The 21852-nt window shown below is 37.4% G+C and overlaps 6 protein-coding genes and 1 pseudogene across 6 annotated transcripts; 4 read left to right on the top strand and 3 right to left on the bottom strand.

Moving 5' to 3' along the window:
• Window positions 1-985: 985 nt before the first annotated feature.
• Window positions 986-1527, bottom strand: LOC108811651 (60S ribosomal protein L23-like; annotated as a pseudogene).
• Window positions 1528-3896: 2369 nt separating this feature from the next.
• Window positions 3897-4847, bottom strand: LOC108811650 (60S ribosomal protein L23). The gene is made up of 4 exons (XM_018583734.2): window positions 4784-4847; window positions 4307-4591; window positions 4178-4219; window positions 3897-4089 (listed from the first exon to the last, which is right to left on the bottom strand). Exons 1-4 carry the CDS (start codon window positions 4794-4796, stop codon window positions 4007-4009), a joined length of 423 nt encoding a protein of 140 aa, XP_018439236.1. The 5' UTR covers window positions 4797-4847; the 3' UTR covers window positions 3897-4006.
• Window positions 4848-5012: 165 nt separating this feature from the next.
• Window positions 5013-8077, top strand: LOC108811647 (hypothetical protein At1g04090). Its single transcript, XM_018583730.2, has 2 exons — window positions 5013-5481; window positions 6299-8077. Exons 1-2 carry the CDS (start codon window positions 5364-5366, stop codon window positions 7873-7875), a joined length of 1695 nt encoding a protein of 564 aa, XP_018439232.1. The 5' UTR covers window positions 5013-5363; the 3' UTR covers window positions 7876-8077.
• A 304-nt stretch (window positions 8078-8381) lies between these two features.
• LOC130500668 (inositol phosphorylceramide glucuronosyltransferase 1-like) lies at window positions 8382-11123 on the top strand. The gene is made up of 9 exons (XM_056995602.1): window positions 8382-8733; window positions 8819-8939; window positions 9070-9419; window positions 9501-9608; window positions 9692-9826; window positions 9909-10046; window positions 10135-10420; window positions 10512-10635; window positions 10854-11123. The coding sequence occupies exons 1-9, from the start codon at window positions 8479-8481 to the stop codon at window positions 10993-10995; spliced, it is 1659 nt and encodes a 552-aa protein (XP_056851582.1). The 5' UTR covers window positions 8382-8478; the 3' UTR covers window positions 10996-11123.
• Window positions 11062-11645, bottom strand: LOC130500669 (uncharacterized). Its single transcript, XM_056995603.1, has 2 exons — window positions 11506-11645; window positions 11062-11419 (listed from the first exon to the last, which is right to left on the bottom strand). The coding sequence occupies exons 1-2, from the start codon at window positions 11574-11576 to the stop codon at window positions 11194-11196; spliced, it is 297 nt and encodes a 98-aa protein (XP_056851583.1). The 5' UTR covers window positions 11577-11645; the 3' UTR covers window positions 11062-11193.
• Window positions 11646-12401: 756 nt separating this feature from the next.
• LOC108811646 (uncharacterized) lies at window positions 12402-16185 on the top strand. The gene is made up of 10 exons (XM_056995617.1): window positions 12402-12822; window positions 13004-13175; window positions 13265-13482; window positions 13561-13621; window positions 13705-13777; window positions 13860-13937; window positions 14009-14166; window positions 14254-15317; window positions 15405-15608; window positions 15684-16185. Exons 1-10 carry the CDS (start codon window positions 12448-12450, stop codon window positions 16014-16016), a joined length of 2736 nt encoding a protein of 911 aa, XP_056851597.1. The 5' UTR covers window positions 12402-12447; the 3' UTR covers window positions 16017-16185.
• A 2210-nt stretch (window positions 16186-18395) lies between these two features.
• On the top strand, window positions 18396-21169 carry LOC130500675 (uncharacterized). The gene is made up of 4 exons (XM_056995612.1): window positions 18396-20004; window positions 20609-20676; window positions 20886-20992; window positions 21064-21169. The coding sequence occupies exons 1-4, from the start codon at window positions 18396-18398 to the stop codon at window positions 21167-21169; spliced, it is 1890 nt and encodes a 629-aa protein (XP_056851592.1).
• The last annotated feature ends 683 nt before the right edge of the window (window positions 21170-21852 follow it).

The raw sequence follows: 21852 nt of genomic DNA on the forward strand, positions 1-21852 counted from the left end.
ATTTCGTCTTCTACTGGCTGAAATTTTCTGTTGCACACACATAACACCATGTCCTACAGTTTGATGAAGGTTCACAAAGCGGAATTGATGATGCTCTTTGGCAGTCCCTAGTCTCATTTCATGTATATTTACTATTAGTTTCTTATGTACTGTTTCACAACTTTTAAGATATGAATTTAGTTTCTGAACTAATTGGTTATTGAATTTCGCTTTTTCTTCATCTCTTGTTCTTCTAGAACTTTAACCGTGACCAAACCATAATCACATTTGAAAATGATTAGTTGGAAGAAAAACATCAATTATCTGGTGTGAGCTTCTTAGACCCAGTTAGAGCAAAACCAAACCAATCTTATTACATATAAAGCTTTAGAAGTTTGGGCCGAAGATAATCGATATCTTTACTGTAAAGTTCAGAAGAATCAAAGCCAGTGCCGGTCCTGAATAATTTTAGATCGGAAGCAATTTAAAAAACAAGGCATCATAACATGCAAAGCCAAAATATTTTTATGTCACAAGTATTTGTAGATAATCGAACCTAACACATCTACCTTTTTTATTTACATCATTAACCACTAGATTACTTAAAAATTTGTAAATAGATGGCCAATAATTTACTAAAACTAGTACAGACTGAAGACTAAGCTTACATGGCCTCCCCTCAAGGCCGCTACTGATCAAAGCTCTAATGTTCCGGTTGGATGCTTATTAGTGTTTTACAGGCAAAGTTATGTTTACTAATCACATTCACATTTGCACCAATTTTTGAATCTCTAATAGCCTACTAATTATATCAAGTTTAACCGAAAAATACCAGAGGAAGAACAGATCCACGTATTTTGTTAAATTAGATTAGCACACTTGCAAAATAAAAGGTCAAACCAAACTATAATTAACAAAACCGGAACCATAATCAAGTCTAACACAGAAACAAAGCAACCTCAAAAGAGGGAGTGAATAAACGTTCAAACAACACAAAATAGATATCTTAAACGATGGCGTTTGCGGCACTTGCAATCCTCGGCCACAAGTCAGCACACTCCTTCCCAATAGGTCCAGTGATAGCTGATCCTATATCCATTACACAGAGATTCATTAGGCTAAAAATCAATTGATTTTGGTAGTAACACTATTGGATGAGTTGTTACCTTTCATTTCACCCTTGGGATTGACAATCACGCCAGCATTATTGCAAAAATCGATTTCAAATAACCATTTTACGACATTTAAAGATGAAAACATAGCGATATGCTTACCCTTTAAGTACATGAAGACACCATCCTTTCGGCGCCAAGGCTTCCTCTGCCTAACGATGACAGCTGGTAGAACCTTCTTACGGAGATTAGGTTTACCTTTCTTGATTGTAGCCATAACCATGTCACCAACACATGCAGATGGCAAACGGTTAAGACGACCCTTGATACCCTTTACACGGAAATGATGTAAAGGTTCTTGGCTCCAGTGTTGTCAGCACAGTTCACTGTGGCTGCCACTGGAAGACCAAGTGACATCTTGAACTTGTTACCAGAGGTTCCTTGTATATGGATTGATATGTTACCGGTTAACCCGACTTGGTTGGATAATCTGGTAAAGTCTTATAATTGATTTTTAGTTGAACCAAGGGGAGTACCGGTTTTATTCACCAGTCTCGATTTGTGGGTTTACGATAAGAAAACAAATTATACGATGATAAGTTTTATTTCATTGGTATCTTTAGTTCTTACGCTTCATACATGAGGTTTAATTAACTTTAAGCATTGTCGCAACAACAAAATCCCAGAACACAATCCCCATCCCCTAAATGGTCTACCCTACAGTCAACACTGCATTCGTACGGTCCATATGTGCTCGTACATTTGTTAAAACATCGTGTTCTCATCACTGCACATAGACACACACCCATGTCATGCATCCATTGTGAAAATAATTTTGACAAAAAAATAATAATCAACAGCAATATCTGTTAGAATATATGTATATACCTGATCTTGAACCCAAAACATTTTGGCTAGACATGGAAACAACCAATATAGCAACAAGAAAAAACATTGCAAAGTTTTTTGTGAAACTCATTTTGTTTGTTTGTTTTTGTTTTTCAGTTCAAAAAAAAAAAAAAAAAACTCATTTTGTTTTTCTGTTATTATAAGTCGATTGAAGAAAATAGATGTTAACTATGTAATGTTACAGAACTCGAATAAGCATTATTTGTAGATCTCGAATTTTTTTGTGTACAATTTTTCTATTCAACTCTTGCCATAAAAAGGTTTGTAATTTACAGTATGTCAATAATATTATATTTTTATTTTGGGTTGACTGTAAGAGAATTACCATGACTATAGAATGGAGGATCTAAAACAATTTAATTAATTATAAAATAAAATATAAAAAGTTTGGAAAGAAAGATATAATCATATTTTATTTGAGATATCATTTAAATATTCTCAGATACTCTATATACAATTGACATATTCTCATTGGTTTAACTTTTTAAAAAGTAGTGTATATAAAGTTAAACTGTAGTAAAATATTTATAAAAAAATTGATTTATTTTTTTGGATTTCTTTTCTAATGTGGTTGTTCGGTACTAAATGCAATGTAGCATAGGGGGAGAGAACACATACTATTTACTTCCGAAAATCTCAAATTTGTTTAATAGTTAGCTTTACATATTTTTTTTTTCATTTATCGTTCTCTTATTCGTTATTAACTTATATTTAGGATATAATCAATTGAATAAATCTTAATATTTTTGCATATTTTATAAAATATTTGGTGTATATTTGATTTGGTGAAAATTTATAATATAGTCAAAAGTTATCAATAGAAAATTAATATAGTCAAAATTGTTTTTTGGTTAAAAATATGTCAAATGTTGTTTTCTTATTTTAATTAAAGAGATACAAATTATGGCATATAGTTTTTTTTTGAAACTCTTTTGAGTTATGGCATATAGTTAATTACTGTCTGAAAATTGTATATATTTTACAATTTTAGAAATCAATTTTAAAAGTTAAAGTCTGGTGTATGGAGTTGTTAACTAAAAAAAACTTTGGTTTATGGTATCAAGTATCAACTATCAACTATCAACTGACATGAAAATTAGCAAAAACTAAATTAATTTGTATTTTTGGTTTAGGTAGGACTTTTTATTAAAAGTTCTACTGAGCGAGTTAAGTAGTCAACATAGATTATACTATCAGAAATAATTTTTTTCTTTGATTAGCCATTTTTTATTCGATTCTTGCCATAAAGAGTTTGATTCATATTTGTCAATAATTATATTTTGGGTTGACCATAAGGGAAACACGTATTACTTACTTCCAAACTAAATTTAAAACTTTTTAGTAAACTTACTAAATTTAATATTGTTGGATAATCCTTCGTTTAGATTCTTAAGCCTTTCAGATTGTGCAATAATCCTTTGTTTATTGATCTTTTCAAATAGTGCAATATACAATTTTTTTTTGAAGGTGAAATTAAAAAGGAGAAAAAAAAAATCTGTCTGCTTTCTCTGTCTTTCATCAATGTCAGAATTGTTTAGGAGTAACACACATTCTTGCAATACAAGATGCAATTGAACCTAAACTTTGATGAAATCTTCAAGAAAGCTTATCCCTTTATATAAATATAGATGTAAAGCAGTTGGGCTAGCTAAATTCTCATTACATATCGAGCTTTAGAAGTTTATTTCGGGCCGAAGAGAAGAGTATGTTTGAGTGTAATTTTCTCCGATATATTTATGGTAAGTCGGTAACGTTACCCAAACCATATAAATTTTACATTTCAAGGAATTGAAGCCTCAATTTTTCGGTTTAACCGAACTATACTAGAGGAAGAACAAGTCCACGTATCTGATTAAAATTAAAGGTTAGACCAAACTATAATAACAAACAAACCGGTGCTAAGAAACAAAGTTCTTATATAGGAACTAGAATCAAGATCAATGTCTTAATACAAAAGAAAACAAAGTATACTCAACAGAGGAGAGATTAAACGTTCAAGAGATAACTCAAACGATGGCGTTTGCAGCACTTGCGATCCTCGGCCACAGGTCAGCACACTCCTTCCCGATTGGTCCAGTGATAGCAGATCCTATATATATCATCACACACACACAAAAAAACAAAGAGATTCATTAAACTAAAGTCAACTTGGTGTTTATTGTAAAACACTAGCTTACCTTTCATTTCACCCTTGGGATTGACAATGACACCAGCATTGTCTGCAAAAAATCACAAATATTGATCAAACTGTCAGCCTTAATAGACATGATTAACATAAAAGATGAAAACATAGAGATAGGCTTTACCCTCGAAGTACATGAAGACACCATCCTTTCGGCGCCAAGGCTTCCTCTGCCTAACGATGACAGCTGGCATAACCTTCTTACGGAGATCAGGTTTACCTTTCTTGACTGTAGCCATAACCATGTCACCAACACATGCAGATGGCAAGCGGTTAAGACGACCCTTGATACCCTTTACGGAGATGATGTAAAGGTTCTTGGCTCCAGTGTTGTCAGCACAGTTCACTGTGGCTGCCACTGGAAGACCAAGTGACATCCTGAACTTGTTACCAGAGGTTCCTCCTCTTCCTATTTAACAACAAACATACGAAACAAATGGTAGATAAGTAACAGAACAGTCTATCTAGAATCATCTGGTGGGAAAATGACATAGATGACATGTTAAACCCATATATCAACTCAAGAGGCTAATGTATATGTATAAGAGCTCATGATCTAACATTACGGATGGTGATAGAAGAGCTGGAAAGAGAATCATACCTCGCTTCGACATGGTTGCAGAGTCAGCAGCTCTTCGATGGTGGTCAAGAGAAGGTTTATATACGTTTAAGCTAGGGTTTTTCTAAATAACTATACTGTGGGCTGACTTGGGTATGATACTATGGGCTGTAACAGCTTACCAAAAAGCCCAATAATGAAACGCAATACAGTTTTGAGGGGACTATTTTGAATCTTAATATAACAATGGGGCAATTGTGAAACGTTTGTTTTTCAAACAAACACACACCAATAACTTCATCATCAACCTTTCTTTCTTACGCAATTATAACTTCAACTCCACTCTCTCTCTCTCTCTCTCTCTCCACCTTGAATGTCGATCAATTCATAGAAGGAGGAGAAGCTCTCTGCTTTGTTGCTTGTCTCTTCCCTCAAATTGAGAAACAGAGAGAGAGAGGGGGCGGAAACAGAGTTCCTTGATAAACAATCGGCTGATTTGACCTTTCAGTTCTCAAATCGGCGAACTTGAGCTTCACCCACTCTAAACCAACTTGTGGGTTTTGGTGGGTTTCTCTTAATTTTCCAGAATTCGGAGAGAAAAATCTTGAATTTTCCCCACAAGATGTTTTGGTTTGGGTGTGACTGTTTTTACTGGAGCAGAGGAGTCTCCGAGTTTGATTCGGAACCGTCCGAGCCAAAGCCCTTCTCGCTTCCCTCTCCTCTTCCTCGCTGGCCACAAGGTACAAAAAAAGAACTTTTCTTTTCTGGAAATTGCAATTTATTACTCTATAAGTGAATTGAAAGTAGCAAAATTTCGTTTATTCCCTTGAATTTTTGTTCTAATTTTTGGAAATTTTCGTTCTCCACCTGAAATTTTGGTGTTATTAACAAATGTGACAAGTACTGGCATGTGAAGAACATTTGAGTTTTCGATTAGTCATTATTTTTATTTTACCTGATTTAACTAATCATAGATGATATAACCTTCCTTGATTAGTGACTTAATCTTATCTAGTTTTGTGGCTTAAGTTAATTTAATATAATTTTTTTTGAAGTGAATTATTGTTTGGTTTATTGAAAGTGTAGAGTAAGGAAGATGCTTTGGAATATTCTGCATCCCATTTATCTTTCTTTTCTTTCTTCCTTGTTTGACTCTGATTCAAGATTTTGTCTTTTACAACTTGATACACAAGTTGCTTTCATGTCCAACACTCTCACATCACATGAAAACTTAGTCTGCTGTCATTGAATTTTTTAATAGTGTAGATCGTCCAGACTCCAGATATGGTTCTATAATAGTTTATCCAGTTTTGTCTCTCTAATGGTTGTGTTATTACCAGCGCTTGTAAGGGAAAGAATGAGTGGCGGGTGATGGAAACAAGTTTCAGTCTTGGTTATACGTCATACATGTGAAGCTAATGAATTGATACCTTGTTTATTATCATGTTAACAATGCTGTGAGATTGCTTGAATTAACTATCTTACTATCTATATTTGTTGTTAGTTCTTTGGTACTGAGAGTGACTTACCTTCTCTTGTTGCCAATCTTCTTTGCAGGTCAAGGTTTTGCTACTGGAAGAATAAACCTTGGAGAGCTAGAAGTGGTTAAAATCACCAAGTTCCACAAACTTTGGAGCTCTGTTTCATCCCACGGTAAATCCAAAGGTGCTGCATTTTACAGGGCCGAGGAAGTTCCACAAGGTTTCCACTGCCTTGGTCACTATTGCCAGCCAACTGATAAGCCCTTGAGAGGCTATGTACTTGCAGCCAGGGCTAGCAAACCCGCCAACGCCGATGATCTCCCACCCCTGAAAAAGCCTGTGGGTTATACTTTAGTTTGGAGTGCAGACTCAGAGAAAAAAAACGGCGGTGGTTACTTCTGGCTACCTAATCCTCCGGTTGGTTACAAAGCAATGGGAGTTATTGTAACACAAGAACCAAAGGAACCTGAAACAGAGGAAGTTAGATGTGTAAGAGAGGATCTCACCGAGAGTTGTGAAGCCTCTGAGATGATACTTGATGTAGGTTCTTCCAAGAAGTCAAATCCTTTTAGTGTATGGAGCATCCAACCTTGCGAGAGAGGGATGAGGTCACAAGGAGTATCCGTTGGCTCATTCTTCTGCTGCACTTATGAACTATCATCAAACCAAACGGTCCGTGATATCTCATGCTTAAAGAATCTTGATCCAACCTTACACGCAATGCCGAATCTCAACCAAGTCCACGCCGTCATCAAACACTACGGACCAACAGTCTATTTCCACCCTGAGGAAACCTACATGCCTTCATCAGTACAATGGTTCTTTAAAAACGGAGCTTTGCTGTACCGTTCAGGGAAGGATTCACAAGGCGAACCGATCAACTCCACAGGCTCAAACCTACCTTCTGGAGGAAGCAATGATCTTGAGTTCTGGATTGATCTCCCTGAAGACGAAGAAGCAAAGAGTAACCTCAAGAAAGGGAACCTGGAAACCTCTGAGCTTTACGTTCATGTAAAGCCAGCGCTCGGTGGGACGTTCACCGACGTTGCGATGTGGATCTTCTGCCCCTTTAACGGCCCAGCAACGCTCAAGATCGGTCTCTTCACTCTGCCTATGACCAGAGTAGGAGAACACGTCGGTGACTGGGAGCATTTCACTTTCCGTGTGTGTAACTTCTCCGGGGAGCTTTGGCAGATGTTCTTCTCTCAGCATAGTGGAGGCGGTTGGGTTGATGCGTCTGAGGTTGAGTTTGTTAAAGGCAACAAACCGGCGGTTTACTCGTCTAAACACGGACACGCTAGCTTCCCTCACCCTGGGATGTATCTCCAGGGCTCGTCCAAGTTTGGGATTGGTGTGAGGAACGATGTTGAGAAGAGTGAGTACGTTGTGGATTCTAGCCAGAGGTATGTGGTTATAGCAGCTGAGTATTTAGGTGTGGCTGAGCCGTGTTGGTTGCAGTATATGAGAGAGTGGGGGCCGGTGATAGAGTATGATTCAGGGTCTGAGATTGATAAGATCATGGATCTTCTTCCTTTGGTTGTTAGGTTCTCGATAGAGAACATTGTGGATTTGTTTCCAGTTGCTCTGTATGGAGAGGAAGGTCCCACGGGGCCGAAGGAGAAGTATAACTGGGAAGGAGATGAGCTTTGTTGAAGTCTCTTTTGCTAAGTGTTGTATTGTGTCTGATACAGTAATACTAGTTTTAGGGTGTTGTGGTTGTGGTGGTTTGTATATGATGATGTTTAAAGTCTCTCCCCAAAAAAAAAGAATGTATCACTACTTTGTTGTTTTGTTTCTATACAAACTTCATGTACATGAGTGGCATGAGGTTGCTATATTCTACATGTTTATGTAAGTCAACAGCTTTTATAGAAGAATAGTATCTCTAGCCGAAACCACACACTTCCAGCTACCAACAACATCTTATGACACAACGTAATGTCCTTCTTGTGGTATAGTATTATGCAAGAGAGACTTTTATCTCGTAAGAGATGTTTACAGAAACATCTAAGGATGATAAAAACTAAACACCAAGGCGAGTGAATTGTCTACCGCTGGTTTATTATAGTAAGTGATTTTGGTTTTGATAAACCGGTTTAGTTATTGTGTCAAAATTGATATGGTTAGGAAACAGAAACAGAACACAACAGAAGCAATGAAGTAAAAGAAACACACTTCAAATCTATTTTCAAACGTTTATAAAAAAGTCCTGTTCTACTATTCCTCGAGAATATCGGTGGCAATAGATCCGAATCCATGGCGAAACTCAACCCGAGTTTCTGGGTTAGCAGCAGCATCATCCCCCTCCTCTTGCTTCTTCTTTCAATCCAATTCAAAGGCTCGTTCGGATCCGTATCAACTAAGGAAGCTTACGTCACACTTCTATACGGAGATGAGTTCTTATTAGGAGTTAGAGTACTGGGGAAATCGATCCGAGACACTGGATCTCGCAAGGATATGGTCGTTTTAGTCTCTGACGGTGTCTCTGACTACTCTAACAAGCTGCTTATGGTAAACCTTTCTATTCCTGGAAACCTTAAAGATAAAGATCTTTCCTTTTTTAGATGCTGATTTGAGTTTTTTTGGTTTATGTAAGGCTGATGGGTGGAAAGTAGAGAAGATTAGTTTACTAGCAAACCCCAACCAAGTCCACCCAAAGAGATTCTGGGGTGTCTACACAAAGCTAAAGATCTTCAACATGACTGATTACAAGAAAGGTAACTACTTTGTCTGTTTTAGACAAGAAAGGTAACTACTTTATGTGTTTTAGACAAGAAAGGTAACTACTTTGTGTGTGTTTTAGACAAGAAAGGCAAGTACTTTATGTGTTTGATTTTGTTTTTACAGTTGTGTATCTTGATGCTGATACTATTGTGGTGAAGAACATTGAGGATCTGTTCAAGTGCTCCAAGTTCTGCGCCAACTTGAAGCACTCCGAGAGGTTGAACTCTGGAGTAATGGTCGTTGAGCCTTCTGCAGCTTTGTTTGATGATATGATGAAGCAAGTGAAGACCTTGTCGTCTTATACTGGGGGAGATCAAGGGTTCTTGAACTCTTATTATCCTGATTTTCCGAATGCTCGTGTTTTTGATCCTAGTTTGTCACCTGAGGTTGTCAAAACTAGACCGGTTCCTAAAATGGAGAGGCTTTCGACGTTGTATAATGCAGATGTTGGTCTTTATATGCTTGCTAACAAGGTAGTTGACTCTTTTTTTGTTCTGTTTTAAAGACCAAAGTGATGTGATCGGGAATCTTGAGATTCTCATTGTTTAATGCAGTGGATGGTTGATGACAGCAAACTTCACATTATTCACTACACTTTGGGTCCTCTTAAGCCTTGGGACTGGTGGACAGCATGGCTTGTGAAACCTGTTGAGGCGTGGCATGTAGGTGTTTCTCATTATTGCTGGGAAACTTGAGATCTTTTGAGTGAGTTTCTTAAGTTTAAGTTTCACCTCAAAACCTGCAGAGCATTAGGGTAGGGCTTGAGGAGACTCTTCCTGGAACTGGAGGTGGAAAAACCCCAAATGATGAGTTCATCGTCAAGCTCCTTTTCTTGTTACCACTTTGTGGGCTCTTGTTCTGCATTTATCGTTCCATACAGGTTAGACTTCTTCTTCTATCCAAACCGTTTATTTCGTCTAAGCTAAAATTCATCTCATTTGGATCTCTGTTTTCTATTGCAGGGACGTGACTTCTTGGGTTCATTGTGCAGGAACTCTGTATGCAATCAGATCAGACATATTTATTACAAAGTCAGGTCTAATGGAACACTTGGTTATAGTGGTGTATCGACATTGTCTACCTTGAATCCAAACTATCAAGTTAGTTATTTAGCATATAAATGTGCCATTTACCTGCCTTTTTGCTTTTTTAGATGCTAAAACTAATGTTAGTTTTTTATAACTGCAGCTTCACACTGGCTCCCACTCTAAGGTTCCTCAATACTTGGGGTCAGTTTCAGTTGTAGTCTGTTTCGTGGCTGTTTTGACATCGATTGGAGTTTCCTTTATGATTGTGCCGAGGCAAATCATGCCATGGACTGGCTTGATTTTGATGTATGAGTGGACATTTACAATCTTCTTTCTATTATACGGTGGCTTCCTACTTATTGTGTTCCAGTATGGCAAGAAAGTAGCAGTTCAATCAGGATCTCCTTCATCGCAAGCAGAATCATCGTTGGATGATTCAGGAAAAGGTATGGACAGACATGTTGAAAACATAATATATATATACATGTGGTAGCTTCTTAATTATGTTTATCACTCACTTCTTTGAAAAATTCACAGGTCATCAGCGGGCAGATGCGTCTTGTGACTTTACTACATGGTATTATGGATTAGGAATGGTGTTTTTGGCTCTTGCTGCCATTTCTCTGCCCTACATGTTAGGGGTCACCGCTTTATTTTTGAGGTAAACTTCTTTTTTTTTTCACATTGACAAGGAAAATATTACATCGCTTGCTTATGTTCCTCTTTGGTCTTTTCCTGATGTCTTGAAGTTGATTGCGTGTTCTTTCGTTTTAGTTACCTGTAGAGAATGTCTTTGTGTTGTTCGGTTTATTAGTGGATCTATCTGGATAAGTTTTTAGTTCATTGGTTTATGTACTGAACTGGCTACATGTGGATCAGGTTGGGTCTGATGATAGCAGTAGCCATGGTTCTAGTTTCGTTCATGACTTATGCTTCAGAGCACCTCGCAGTCAGATGGTTCCTCAAAGGTCTAGAAGACCGTGACACGACGAGAACAAAGTCAATCTGTTTCCTCTGCTGACATCACAAAAGTGTGTCCCAATGTAACTCACAACACAGCTTATGTATGATGATCTTTTTATTCTGTTAGAACAGGCTCTTGAATTTTGTACTTTCTTTTGTTATTATATCATTCTTCCTTACAAATTATCTCTAAGCATTGTCTTCATCGTGATAAAAGAGTTAAAGACTAACCCAAAACTTGATCACAAGTAGAAAATTATAATATAGAAGTAGGAGGATCGAACTTATAGTGCTTGTCGACGAAAAGAGATATGTCCCAAGTGCAGCTAAGTCCCTTGGGGATGATCACAAGGTCTCCTGCACCAAACTCTACAAACTCTGATGGTGACCCTTTTGGATACACCTTCACCTTTCCTTTCACCAAATAGCACGTCTCTCTTTCTTCAAACACCAATGCATATTTCCCAGGCTGACAAGACCATCTATTTTATCAGAGAGATTCATCATGTTATTTATTTACCAATATGAGGAATAGAGGAACCAGAGCATGTGGGTGTTTGATACTTACTTAGGCCATGACATGACTCCAAGCTCAGATAACTTTATTGTTGAAGGGTTGTGCTCGACTATGATATTCATTTTGGAAGACGATGTTTCAATGCTATTTAGATAGAACAGAGAGAAAGGAAGAAAATAGTTTTATGAGATGTGTTTAAATGGTGGACAGAGTAGTTGCATGTGTATGAATAAAGTGACTTTCTTATTTTTTTCCATTATTGAAAAAGACCATAGGAGAAAGGAATCTTCAAAGAAGGACTTTGACTTATAATGGATACAAAATTACAAAAAGTTCAAGTAATTTTGACGATGATTCTTCTCTTAAGATTGTCATTCATATCTTCGGTAAGTTTTATTATATGGTTTTATTTTTTCGAGAATGTTTGACTGATTCTTCGGTGGAAGATAGGTGATAAATGGGGGACATTGATTTGTGTAGCGCCCACATCTAGTTTGGCTGCTTCCTCATCTGTCTAGCTCTGTTATTATATATGCATCATCATGCATGCAATACGTTCACATATTTATGGAGACTCATGCAATCTTTCAGACAAGAGTAAACATGAAACAACTAGATAAAGAGTGAAAGTTATGTCCAACAAAATCTCCATGTGAGGAGAACACCCTAATAAATTTGCAAACCAGTGTCATGATGTTTTCATCTGGTCTGGCCATTCACATGTCGAAAAACATTTGTTCTTCTTCCTCCTCCTTGTAGTAACAGTTCTTAGATCAAGATTGCTAGTTTCTTGTTCTTGATGTAGAGTTTCTTGATCCAGTTCGGTTAATTATATAACTAATGGTATGAAACCGGTTCAGCCCAATTTGGTTCGATTAAATAATCATCACGTGACCATCACATGATCATCGATTAATAAGTACGAATTGTTTTTTTTTTTCTTCTTCTCTAAATTCAAATCACTTTATCCATTCCTCGCTCACTCACTCGGCCATGTCTCTCTTCTTCCCCAATCCTCTGAATCTCTCCAACTCAATCCACCCGATTCCTCGCCGCGCCGCCGGAATCGCCTCCACTCGGTGCTCAATCTCCGCGCCGGAGAAGAAGCCCAGGAGGAGGAGGAAGCAGATTCAGAAGCGCGAGAATGAAGACTCCTCAACCTTCGGCAGCAGCGAAGCCGTCTCGGCGCTGGAGAGGAGTCTCCGCCTCACTTTCATGGACGAGCTCATGGAGCGAGCCAGGAATCGAGATCCGTCGGGCGTGTCCGAGGTTATCTACGACATGATTGCCGCTGGGCTTACCCCTGGCCCACGCTCTTTCCATGGCCTTGTTGTGGCTCACGCGCTTAACGGCGACGAGCAAGGCGCGGTAAAAAAAAACGCTTCGCTCTGTAGCTCAATTTTTGTATGTAGATTGTGTAGAACTTGAGCTAATGGTTGAAGAGCAAGTTTCAAAATTGGGACTTTCTTTGTCTCTCTTGTAGTTTTCTAGGTTTGTTGTTGAAGTTAGAAAACATAAAGAGTTGTCTTTTTTATGTGGGTGATTGCAGATGCACTCGCTGAGAAAGGAGCTAGGTGCAGGGCAACGTCCGCTTCCTGAAACCATGATTGCTCTGGTTCGACTCTCTGGTTCCAAAGGAAATGCACAAAGAGGTTTAGAGCTTCTCGCCGCTATGGAAAAGCTTAACTATGACATTCGTCAAGCTTGGCTAATTCTTATTGGTAATCTCTCTTGCCTAGATAATGTGTTAGATTCTTTTTTTTTTAATCTGTGTATACCATTTAATTATTGGGTTGTGGTCTTTTTATAGAGGAACTAGTGAGGACCAACCACTTGGAAGAGGCGAATAAAGTTTTCTTGAAGGGTGCTAGAGGTGGGATGAGAGCAACCGATCAGCTTTATGATCTGATGATTGAGGAAGATTGCAAAGCTGGAGATCATTCTAATGCCTTGGACATTTCTTACGAAATGGAGGCAGCTGGTAGATTCGCCACAACGTTTCATTTCAACTGTCTTCTTAGTGTGCAGGTTTGTTATTTGTATTCTTGGAATGTATATATAACACACGCCTCTTCTTTGTCTAATGACATCAAATTTTTTGTGTAGGCTACTTGTGGGATTCCAGAGGTAGCTTATGCTACATTTGAGAATATGGAGTATGGTGAAGGTTTGTAATTTTCTCTTTCGATTGTTTGATTTAGTTGTTGCATGATGGCTACTGATATGGTTTAATATAATCTTGGTTTTTAGATTTTATGAAGCCTGACACCGATACATATAACTGGGTGATTCAAGCATATACAAGAGCTGATTCATATGATAGGTAATTCATACAAAGGTTTAACTGTATACATTTATCTCAGAAGGTGAACTAAGTTTCAGATAGCTTGTTGAATAAATCACAGGGTTCAAGATGTTGCTGAGTTACTTGGAATGATGGTTGAGGATCACAAGCGTGTACAGCCGAATGTGAAGACTCATGCGTAAGAGAATCTTATAATTTCAACTATACCCACTTTGCATTTCTAACAATCTGTATAATAATCTATTTCAGGCTTTTAGTTGAGTGCTTTACGAAATATTGTGTTGTGAAGGAAGCGATAAGACACTTTCGTGCTCTGAAAAACTTTGAAGGAGGAACAAAAGTTTTACACAATGCAGGGAACTTTGAGGATCCTCTCTCTTTATATCTCCGAGCATTGTGTCGAGAAGGTATGCAATACGCTTTTACACATGCTTTATACTTCTTCTTCTGTAAATTAATTCAAAAGATACCTTCTGGCTCAACCCTTGGACCAGGTAGAATTGTTGAGCTTATTGATGCTTTAGATGCAATGCGCAAAGATAACCAACCTATCCCTCCAAGAGCCATGATTATGAGCAGAAAATACAGGACACTAGTCAGCTCATGGATCGAGCCGTTGCAAGAAGAAGCCGAACTTGGTTATGAGATTGATTATCTAGCAAGGTACGTAGAGGAAGGGGGGCTCACCGGTGACCGCAAGCGTTGGGTGCCTCGAAGAGGGAAAACTTCTTTAGACCCCGATGCTGCTGGATTTATATACTCAAACCCTATTGAAACATCTTTCAAACAGAGATGTCTTGATGACTGGAAAGTTCACCATAGGAAGCTCTTGAGGACCTTACAGAGCGAAGGTCTTCCAGTTCTAGGAGACGCGTCGGAATCTGATTACATGAGAGTGATGGAGAGGTTAAGGAACATAATCAGAGGTCCTGCGCAGAATCTGTTGAAGCCGAAAGCAGCAAGCAAGATGGTTGTATCAGAGTTGAAGGAAGAACTTGAAGCTCAGGGTTTACCAATTGATGGAACGAGAAATGTTCTTTACCAGCGTGTTCAAAAAGCAAGGAGGATTAACAAGTCTCGAGGTCGACCTCTCTGGGTTCCTCCAATAGAAGAAGAGGAGGAGGAGGTGGATGAAGAAGTAGATGAATTAATATGTAGAATCAAGCTACATGAAGGAGACACAGAGTTCTGGAAACGCCGGTTTCTTGGAGAAGGATTGATTGAAACTACGGCTGAATCCAAGGAAACGGATGAATCATCAGTAGATACAGGGGAGATTGTGAATAAGACTGAAGATATTGCAAAAGGAGCCGATGAAGATGAGTCTGAGGATGAGGAGGAACAGGAAGGGGATGAGGATGATGATGAAAACGAAGAGGAAGAAGAAGTGGTGGTTGCAGAACCTGAGAATCGAGCAGAAGGGGAGGATTTAGTAAAGAACAAGGCAGCTGACGCGAAGAGGCATCTCCAGATGATTGGAGTCCAGCTCTTGAAAGAATCAGATGAAGCAAACAGGACAAAGAAACGTGGGAAGAGGGCGTCTCGTATGACACTCGAGGTTCGTATGCATAAATAACCTATGATTATGTTTATGATTTATTTCATTTAAGTAGTCACATGTTCATGAGTGGTTTCTCTCCGTCAGGATGATGCAGATGAGGATTGGTTCCCTGAGGAACCATTTGAAGCGTTCAAAGAGATGAGGGAACGAAAAGTGTTTGATGTGTCGGACATGTATACAATAGCAGACGTTTGGGGTTGGACATGGGAGAAGGATTTTAAGAACAAAACTCCAAGGAGATGGTCACAGGAATGGGAAGTCGAGTTGGCAATTGTGCTCATGGCTAAGGCAAGAGACCTCTCTAAAGCATTATAAAATACAATTTGTATTATCCATCATGTTCATGATAATGAGTTTGTGTAGGTGATTGACTTGGGTGGAGTTCCAACGATTGGTGACTGTGCGGTGATATTACGAGCTGCTATAAGAGCTCCCATGCCTTCAGCCTTCTTGAAGATCTTGCAGACCACACACAGTCTTGGCTACTCTTTTGGCAGCCCACTGTACGATGAGATCATCACGTTGTGCTTGGATCTTGGAGAACTTGATGCAGCTATTGCCATAGTTGCTGATATGGAAACCACGGGGATCACTGTCCCTGACCAAACTCTTGACAAGGTCATTTCTGCCAGACAGTCCAATGAGATTCCCAAGTCTGAGCATGAAGAGCCACCACCATCATCAGAAAGCTCTTAGTTATCTCCTTACTGTGAAGGTCCTATATAAGTAACAGAAATAGCAAGATTGCAGCTGTATCAGTTTTAGTTATGAAAGTTTTGTTTTTAGAAAAATTCAATCCAGAGAAAAATTAATTGAAGTACTGTGTAGTTCCGAGTGTAGAACAGTATAATTTTCTTCTTATATATTAAGTGGTATTGTTTCCTTCTCATCAATTCAACTAGTTTAGCTTCTCTCTGCGATGTGTTATTGCTGTGAGTGAATCGATTCTTCTTCATTATTTATTTAACATATTTATTGTAGCAGTGCCGAAATTGCATTGATGAACGTTCACGCGTAGAAAAGAAGGTTTATACCAAATTGTCACACATCGATACATCGATTCATGATTATAGTCTTCAATTTTTTTGTACATTGTACATTTCATTAATTCACCCTAAATACAACTGTGGTTTGCACCTGGATCCTTCGGGCCTTGAAGAGTCGTGAGAACGTGCATGATAACGTGCTGGATACGCGTTTCATTTCGAATGCGAACACACAAGGCAATGACCAGTAGTTTCTTTAAGGATTTAATCTTTCTTTAGTAAGGATACTTGTATTGTAATTAAGGTTGTGGTTTGCGCCCACAGCCTTCCGGGTTTGAAGAGTCGTGTAAACGTGCGTTCCCATGTGCTGGATACACCTTCCATTTTGCCGGACAAGTGGATATACATTGTCCAGTAAGGCTTTTAATGATTTAGTCTTTCTCTAATCAGGATATCTGTACTACAATTAGGAATACTTAATTTTCGTTGACTTGATGATCAGAGCATCATTATTGGTGTTTCTTAGCTTTCGGATTCTTTCTTAACTTTCAATTTCGCTTTCCGTAAAATCTTTAATACTAAATAGCATTAAAAATTAAAAGAAAGGAAGAAGTTGTTGCTTAATTAATATAAGAAAATCAAGTATCTTAGTGGTAGTGTCATACATGCATTGGCTAGAAGAGAAATGGAAAGATGAGTGGTTGTCTCATTCTCTTTCTCTCATTTCTCTTTCTCATTAAAATCCACTTAAGATACAATTAAAGTATCTGCCTATAAACATGTTCTAAGGATCCAAAAACTAAAAACACCAATAATGATGTTTTTAACAAAAGAGACAAAAAATAAGTGAATAACCTTGATTAATTAGTTAGTTGAATAATCAATTAATTTTTATTTAAATCATTTTCATTTAATTAATCATATATTAAATAAAAATATATTAATTTATTATACAAATTTTTAATTTCTGTGAAAAGTGTCAAAATGACGATTACTAAGAAAAGAGTATGTATCTAAAGATATTTAATTTCATTGACTTGATGATCTTAACAAAAAAAAAGACAATAACCATGGTAAGTTAGTTGGTGACGGGAGTTTTTTGTGTTCATCTTCTAAGGTAAATTTAGAGGTTCATCGGTGAAATGGTTGCCAATAAAAAATTGCTAAACCATATTTTATATTAAAAATTAAAAAATAATTAGAAAATAGTATTATTTACCAAAAATAAAAAAAATTAACACTATTATTGTCTTAAAAAAAACTCTAAACACTAAATCCGGTAGATCCATCACTAAAATAATAGTAGAAACTATTTCTGACAATTAAGAAACTTAAATGCAAGTTGTATTCTTCCTATATATTGCTTTGCTTTTCTTTTATTTTAAATTGTGATTATGAAATTAAATATTATTATTATTATATATATTAGATATTTATTGGAAGGTATCTATCAATAATGATGCTCTTAAGGGCATGATTAACTCCAGTCACTTAGCCGGAGTTCTTAACTCATAATTTGACATTTTTTTTTATATTTTTTGGCTAAAAACGGTTTTTATATCTTTTATTTAAGAGACGGTTCTTATCTGAAGTTAAGAATCTCAGTTAAGAAACCGAGGTTAATGAAAGCTATATTATCGAGGAGGTTTTTGCTTTGGGGTTCTAAATATATATATATGTGTGTATATATTTGTTATATATACGTATATAATTACAGGTTTTTAATTTTACGGGAAAGCCAAACCAAAAGTATCTTAATTAAGAAAATAATTTAAATATTATCAAGTCAATGAAATTAAATATCCTTACTTAATTAAGGTAAGACTAAAATCATTAAAATCCCTGCGGGTCATTATTGAATTCCAATAATGTTGCTCTGATGGTCTTACATACTAGGTGATCAGCATAAGAAAATAATTTAGGTGTCCATGTGGTAGCATATGTGAGTAATAGTATAGTTATTTTTAGTGGACTTATTAAATGAAAATCTGGTCATTTTTTAACGTTTGGTATTATTAAAAAATAGCCAACTTGATTGATTTTACTTGGATATATGCAATGAGTATCTGTTATATGCACTACGATAAGAATGAATACACACTTCTGGTCCCCCGCCCATAGGGATGAGGCTGCTGAAGATGATTCTATTTTGGCAAAGCATCCTCGCGTTCCTTATACTTATTTTTGTGGCGACTGTCCGGAGAACATCGATCCTTTTGAACCTTCCTGGGATTGCGATTCATGCAACAAGATGTGGCATCTTGGTTGCATCCCAAACTCACCGGACGACATAAACCACCCGTTCCACCCATACCATCCGCTGGAGCTTCTCATTGATGTCCCACAACCACCTGATCACTCCAACGGGAAATGCGATGCATGCCAGCAAGAACTCAAGAGCTATTTCTACCATTGTTCCAAATGCGATTTCAGCATGCACGTGAGGTGTTCCAAGAACCCACCACCACCGACTGTAGAAACTCCGAAGTGCCACGAGCACGCACTCACATGTATGGTTAGAGATGACACGTTCACTTGCAACGCTTGTGGTACCCATGGTGAACGATGCCCTTATGTATGCGCTCCCTGCGGTGTCATGTTCCACCGGGAATGTATCAACCTACCACACGTCATAAACATCAATCGACACGACCACCGGGTCTCTCATACCTATTCTCTCGGTTTTGGGAATTGGAATTGCATGATTTGTCACAAGAAGGTGGACTGGAGGTACGGAGCTTATACATGTTCGACATGTCCTGATAATTATGTCGTTCACTCCAAATGCGCAACTAGAATTGATGTGTGGGATGGGAAAGAGCTCGAAGAGGTGCCTGAAGAAAACTTTGATGCCTCACCGTTCAAAGTGATTGAAGAGGGAATTTCAATTAAACATTTCTCCCATGAGCATATCTTATATAAGATTGAAGAGGAGGGTGATATCGATACTCAACGTGATGGAAGCATACGTTGTAAAGCTTGCCTCCATCCTATATTTTCTGAGAAGCATTACAAGTGTATGGAATGCAACTTTATCATCCATGAAACATGTGCTAATCTTCCTCTTCGAAAACGACATTGGCTCTCCACTAAGCGGTTTTACCTAAACGCCAATAAGGATAATACAAACAAAGCTCTCTTTCAATGTGGTGCATGTGAAACACCATCCAATGGTTTCAGGTACAGGACTTCTGAGGGATTATCACTAGATATGCGATGTGCGTTCGTTATCTCATCGTATTGTGATTATGAATGTCACCCACATACCCTCTTTCTCACTACGCTGGACAAGGGCTTTTGTGGGGGCTGTAAGCTGACCAAAAAGCATGTGCTGCGCTGTACTGAATCTGAATGTGATTTCTCCTTGTGCTTGGCGTGTGCTACTCTGCCGAAAAAGATAAAACGCAAGGGTGATGCTCATTTTCTCTTCTTGCGCCGTGGTGAGAAAGCCAGCGGTAAGTATTGGTGTGAAGTTTGTGAAACTATTTTAGATCCACATAAGGAATGGTTTTACGCATGCCATGTTTCTGGAGTCACTTTTCATATTCGGTGTGTGGTAGGGGAGTTTCCAAATGCTAAGCCAGGATTCACTTATCATTATCAATGTGTGCTAGGGGAGGCTCCATCACTCATCCACGCAAGATCCTACCGTACCACGCAATATGACGAGGAGATAATACGACTTGTTCCCAATGACCGTATTACGAGACCAAAATGCGGCTCATGCGGCTCTCGTTGCCTACGTCCCCTTATTTTAGAGCTCTACTTGTATCAGACTTATGATAATGTTTATTGTTGTGATGTTAAATGTTCTCTCCAATATTTGAGCAACACAACACAAGAGTATAAAGACCTAAAACAAAAAATATATGATATGTAGATGATTAGGTACTATGTTTTTTTCTTATATTTATGTTGGTTTGTTGCCATTTAGTATTTTAATTTTTTGTGTTGGTTTGGTTTTTCCCATGTATTGCGTCTTTGTATCTCCTATGGTGGGCTGCTGGCTCCCGTAGCGGTTTACTGCTACCCGGCTTTGTATCTCGTTAATGTCTTAAACTGTTAATATAAAGTCGGTAACTTGGTTGGTTTTTGGTTTTTTCATTCTTCTTCTTTTCAATAATGACGAGAAATCTTGTAATTCGAAAAATATAAGTAATGGTGGGATTAGTCTATTTAGTTACTATTTACAGGAGATTTCCATCCATTACATTTGGAACTCGATAAAAAGTTGTTCAAACAATAGCCACAACTTTTTTACCCTGTACTTGTGAACAATTCTTTATAAATGTTTGCGCTCAGCAATGAAACCTAATCTTTCGTTACTTAAGATTTATAGCAAAATCGCATGTGCTCATGTCAGAGGCAAGGTAACATTTTTTTCCTGTTATGAACAATTCATTATCGAGTTTCTGTTGTGAACAATCTCATTTGCTAATGTTAGAGTGGAGTTGGCAATTGTGCTCATGAACAAAGGCAAGAGACATCTAAGGCATTATAGTATAAATTTGCATGATTCATAATTTTAATGATAATGAATTTGTGTAGGTGAATGATTGAATTGGGTGGAGTTCCAAAGATTGGCGATTGTGCGGTGATATTACGAGCTGCTATAAGAGCTACAGTACCTTCAGCCTTCTTGAAGATCTTACAGACCACACACAGTCTTGGCTACTCTTTTGGCAGGTTAATTAGGCTGGTCTAAGCCATGACTAAGTTGATTCTATTAACTAAGCTAATGTGATAATCAATTGCAGCCCACTGTACGATGAGATCATCACGTTCTGCTTGGACCTTGGAGAACTTGATGCGGCCATTGCCATAGTTGCAGATATGGTAGACCACATGGATTACTGTCCCTGACCAAATTTTAGTAATCATTCTAAATATTTAGTTTACTAAAATTTCATATATTGCTTAGAATAGTAAAATTAACATTGTAAAATCTTCATTATCTAGAGAAATGAAGACAACAGAGGTTATAAACTTTTTGACAATCATCTTATGTAAGTGCTCAATGAAACTGTACACTAAAACCAAATTTTCATATTTTTGAAAAAAAATTCAAAATCCGTGGGTTAACCCATTTTAAAATAATGAGTTTTCAGTAAATCCCTTATATACTGAAGTTTATACTCTTCACTTTTGTTTAAAAATTTCAAACCGCATTTTGCATTTGAATTAATGTATTTTAAACTATCTTTCATGTTATATAGGAATCATTCTAACTTTTTAATATTTATTTACTAAAATTTCATATACTGCCTAGAATAGTGGAATTAACATTATAAAATATTTATTATCTAGAGAAACGGAGACAACTGAGGTTCTAAACTCTTTGACCATCATCTTATGTTAGTGATCGATGAAACTATACACTAAACCCAGATTTTCATATTTTTAAAATTTTTCCAAAATCCGTGGGTTAACCACTTCTAAAATAATGAGTTTTCGGTAAATCCCTTATATACTGAAATTTATACTCTTCACTTTTCTTTAAAAATTTCAAACCACATTCTACGTTTGACTTAATGTATTCTAAACTA

Source organism: Raphanus sativus, unplaced genomic scaffold (genome assembly GCF_000801105.2).
Source record: "Raphanus sativus cultivar WK10039 unplaced genomic scaffold, ASM80110v3 Scaffold0010, whole genome shotgun sequence".
Lineage (NCBI taxonomy): Eukaryota > Viridiplantae > Streptophyta > Magnoliopsida > Brassicales > Brassicaceae > Raphanus > Raphanus sativus.

Excerpts from the sequence above, each read along its gene's own strand:
- LOC130500669 (XM_056995603.1), bottom strand. The coding sequence starts at position 11,576 with ATGAATATCATAGTCGAGCACAACCCTTCAACAATAAAGTTATCTGAG. Across the intron at positions 11,420-11,505 it reads GGAGTCATGTCATGGCCTAA|ATGGTCTTGTCAGCCTGGGA; the intron begins GTAAGTATCAAA and ends CTGATAAAATAG.
- LOC108811650 (XM_018583734.2), bottom strand. Across the intron at positions 4,220-4,306 it reads TGTCTTCATGTACTTCGAGG|ACAATGCTGGTGTCATTGTC; the intron begins GTAAAGCCTATC and ends GATTTTTTGCAG. Across the intron at positions 4,090-4,177 it reads TCCCAAGGGTGAAATGAAAG|GATCTGCTATCACTGGACCA; the intron begins GTAAGCTAGTGT and ends TGATATATATAG.
- LOC130500668 (XM_056995602.1), top strand. The coding sequence starts at position 8,479 with ATGGCGAAACTCAACCCGAGTTTCTGGGTTAGCAGCAGCATCATCCCC. Across the intron at positions 9,420-9,500 it reads TTTATATGCTTGCTAACAAG|TGGATGGTTGATGACAGCAA; the intron begins GTAGTTGACTCT and ends TGTTTAATGCAG. Across the intron at positions 9,609-9,691 it reads AACCTGTTGAGGCGTGGCAT|AGCATTAGGGTAGGGCTTGA; the intron begins GTAGGTGTTTCT and ends CAAAACCTGCAG.
- LOC108811646 (XM_056995617.1), top strand. The coding sequence starts at position 12,448 with ATGTCTCTCTTCTTCCCCAATCCTCTGAATCTCTCCAACTCAATCCAC. Across the intron at positions 13,622-13,704 it reads GAATATGGAGTATGGTGAAG|ATTTTATGAAGCCTGACACC; the intron begins GTTTGTAATTTT and ends CTTGGTTTTTAG. Across the intron at positions 15,609-15,683 it reads CAATTGTGCTCATGGCTAAG|GTGATTGACTTGGGTGGAGT; the intron begins GCAAGAGACCTC and ends GAGTTTGTGTAG.
- LOC130500675 (XM_056995612.1), top strand. The coding sequence starts at position 18,396 with ATGAATACACACTTCTGGTCCCCCGCCCATAGGGATGAGGCTGCTGAA. Across the intron at positions 20,005-20,608 it reads ACGACTTGTTCCCAATGACC|CAATGAAACCTAATCTTTCG; the intron begins GTATTACGAGAC and ends GTTTGCGCTCAG. Across the intron at positions 20,677-20,885 it reads GTGCTCATGTCAGAGGCAAG|ATTGGCGATTGTGCGGTGAT; the intron begins GTAACATTTTTT and ends GGAGTTCCAAAG.
- LOC108811647 (XM_018583730.2), top strand. The coding sequence starts at position 5,364 with ATGTTTTGGTTTGGGTGTGACTGTTTTTACTGGAGCAGAGGAGTCTCC. Across the intron at positions 5,482-6,298 it reads TCTTCCTCGCTGGCCACAAG|GTCAAGGTTTTGCTACTGGA; the intron begins GTACAAAAAAAG and ends TCTTCTTTGCAG.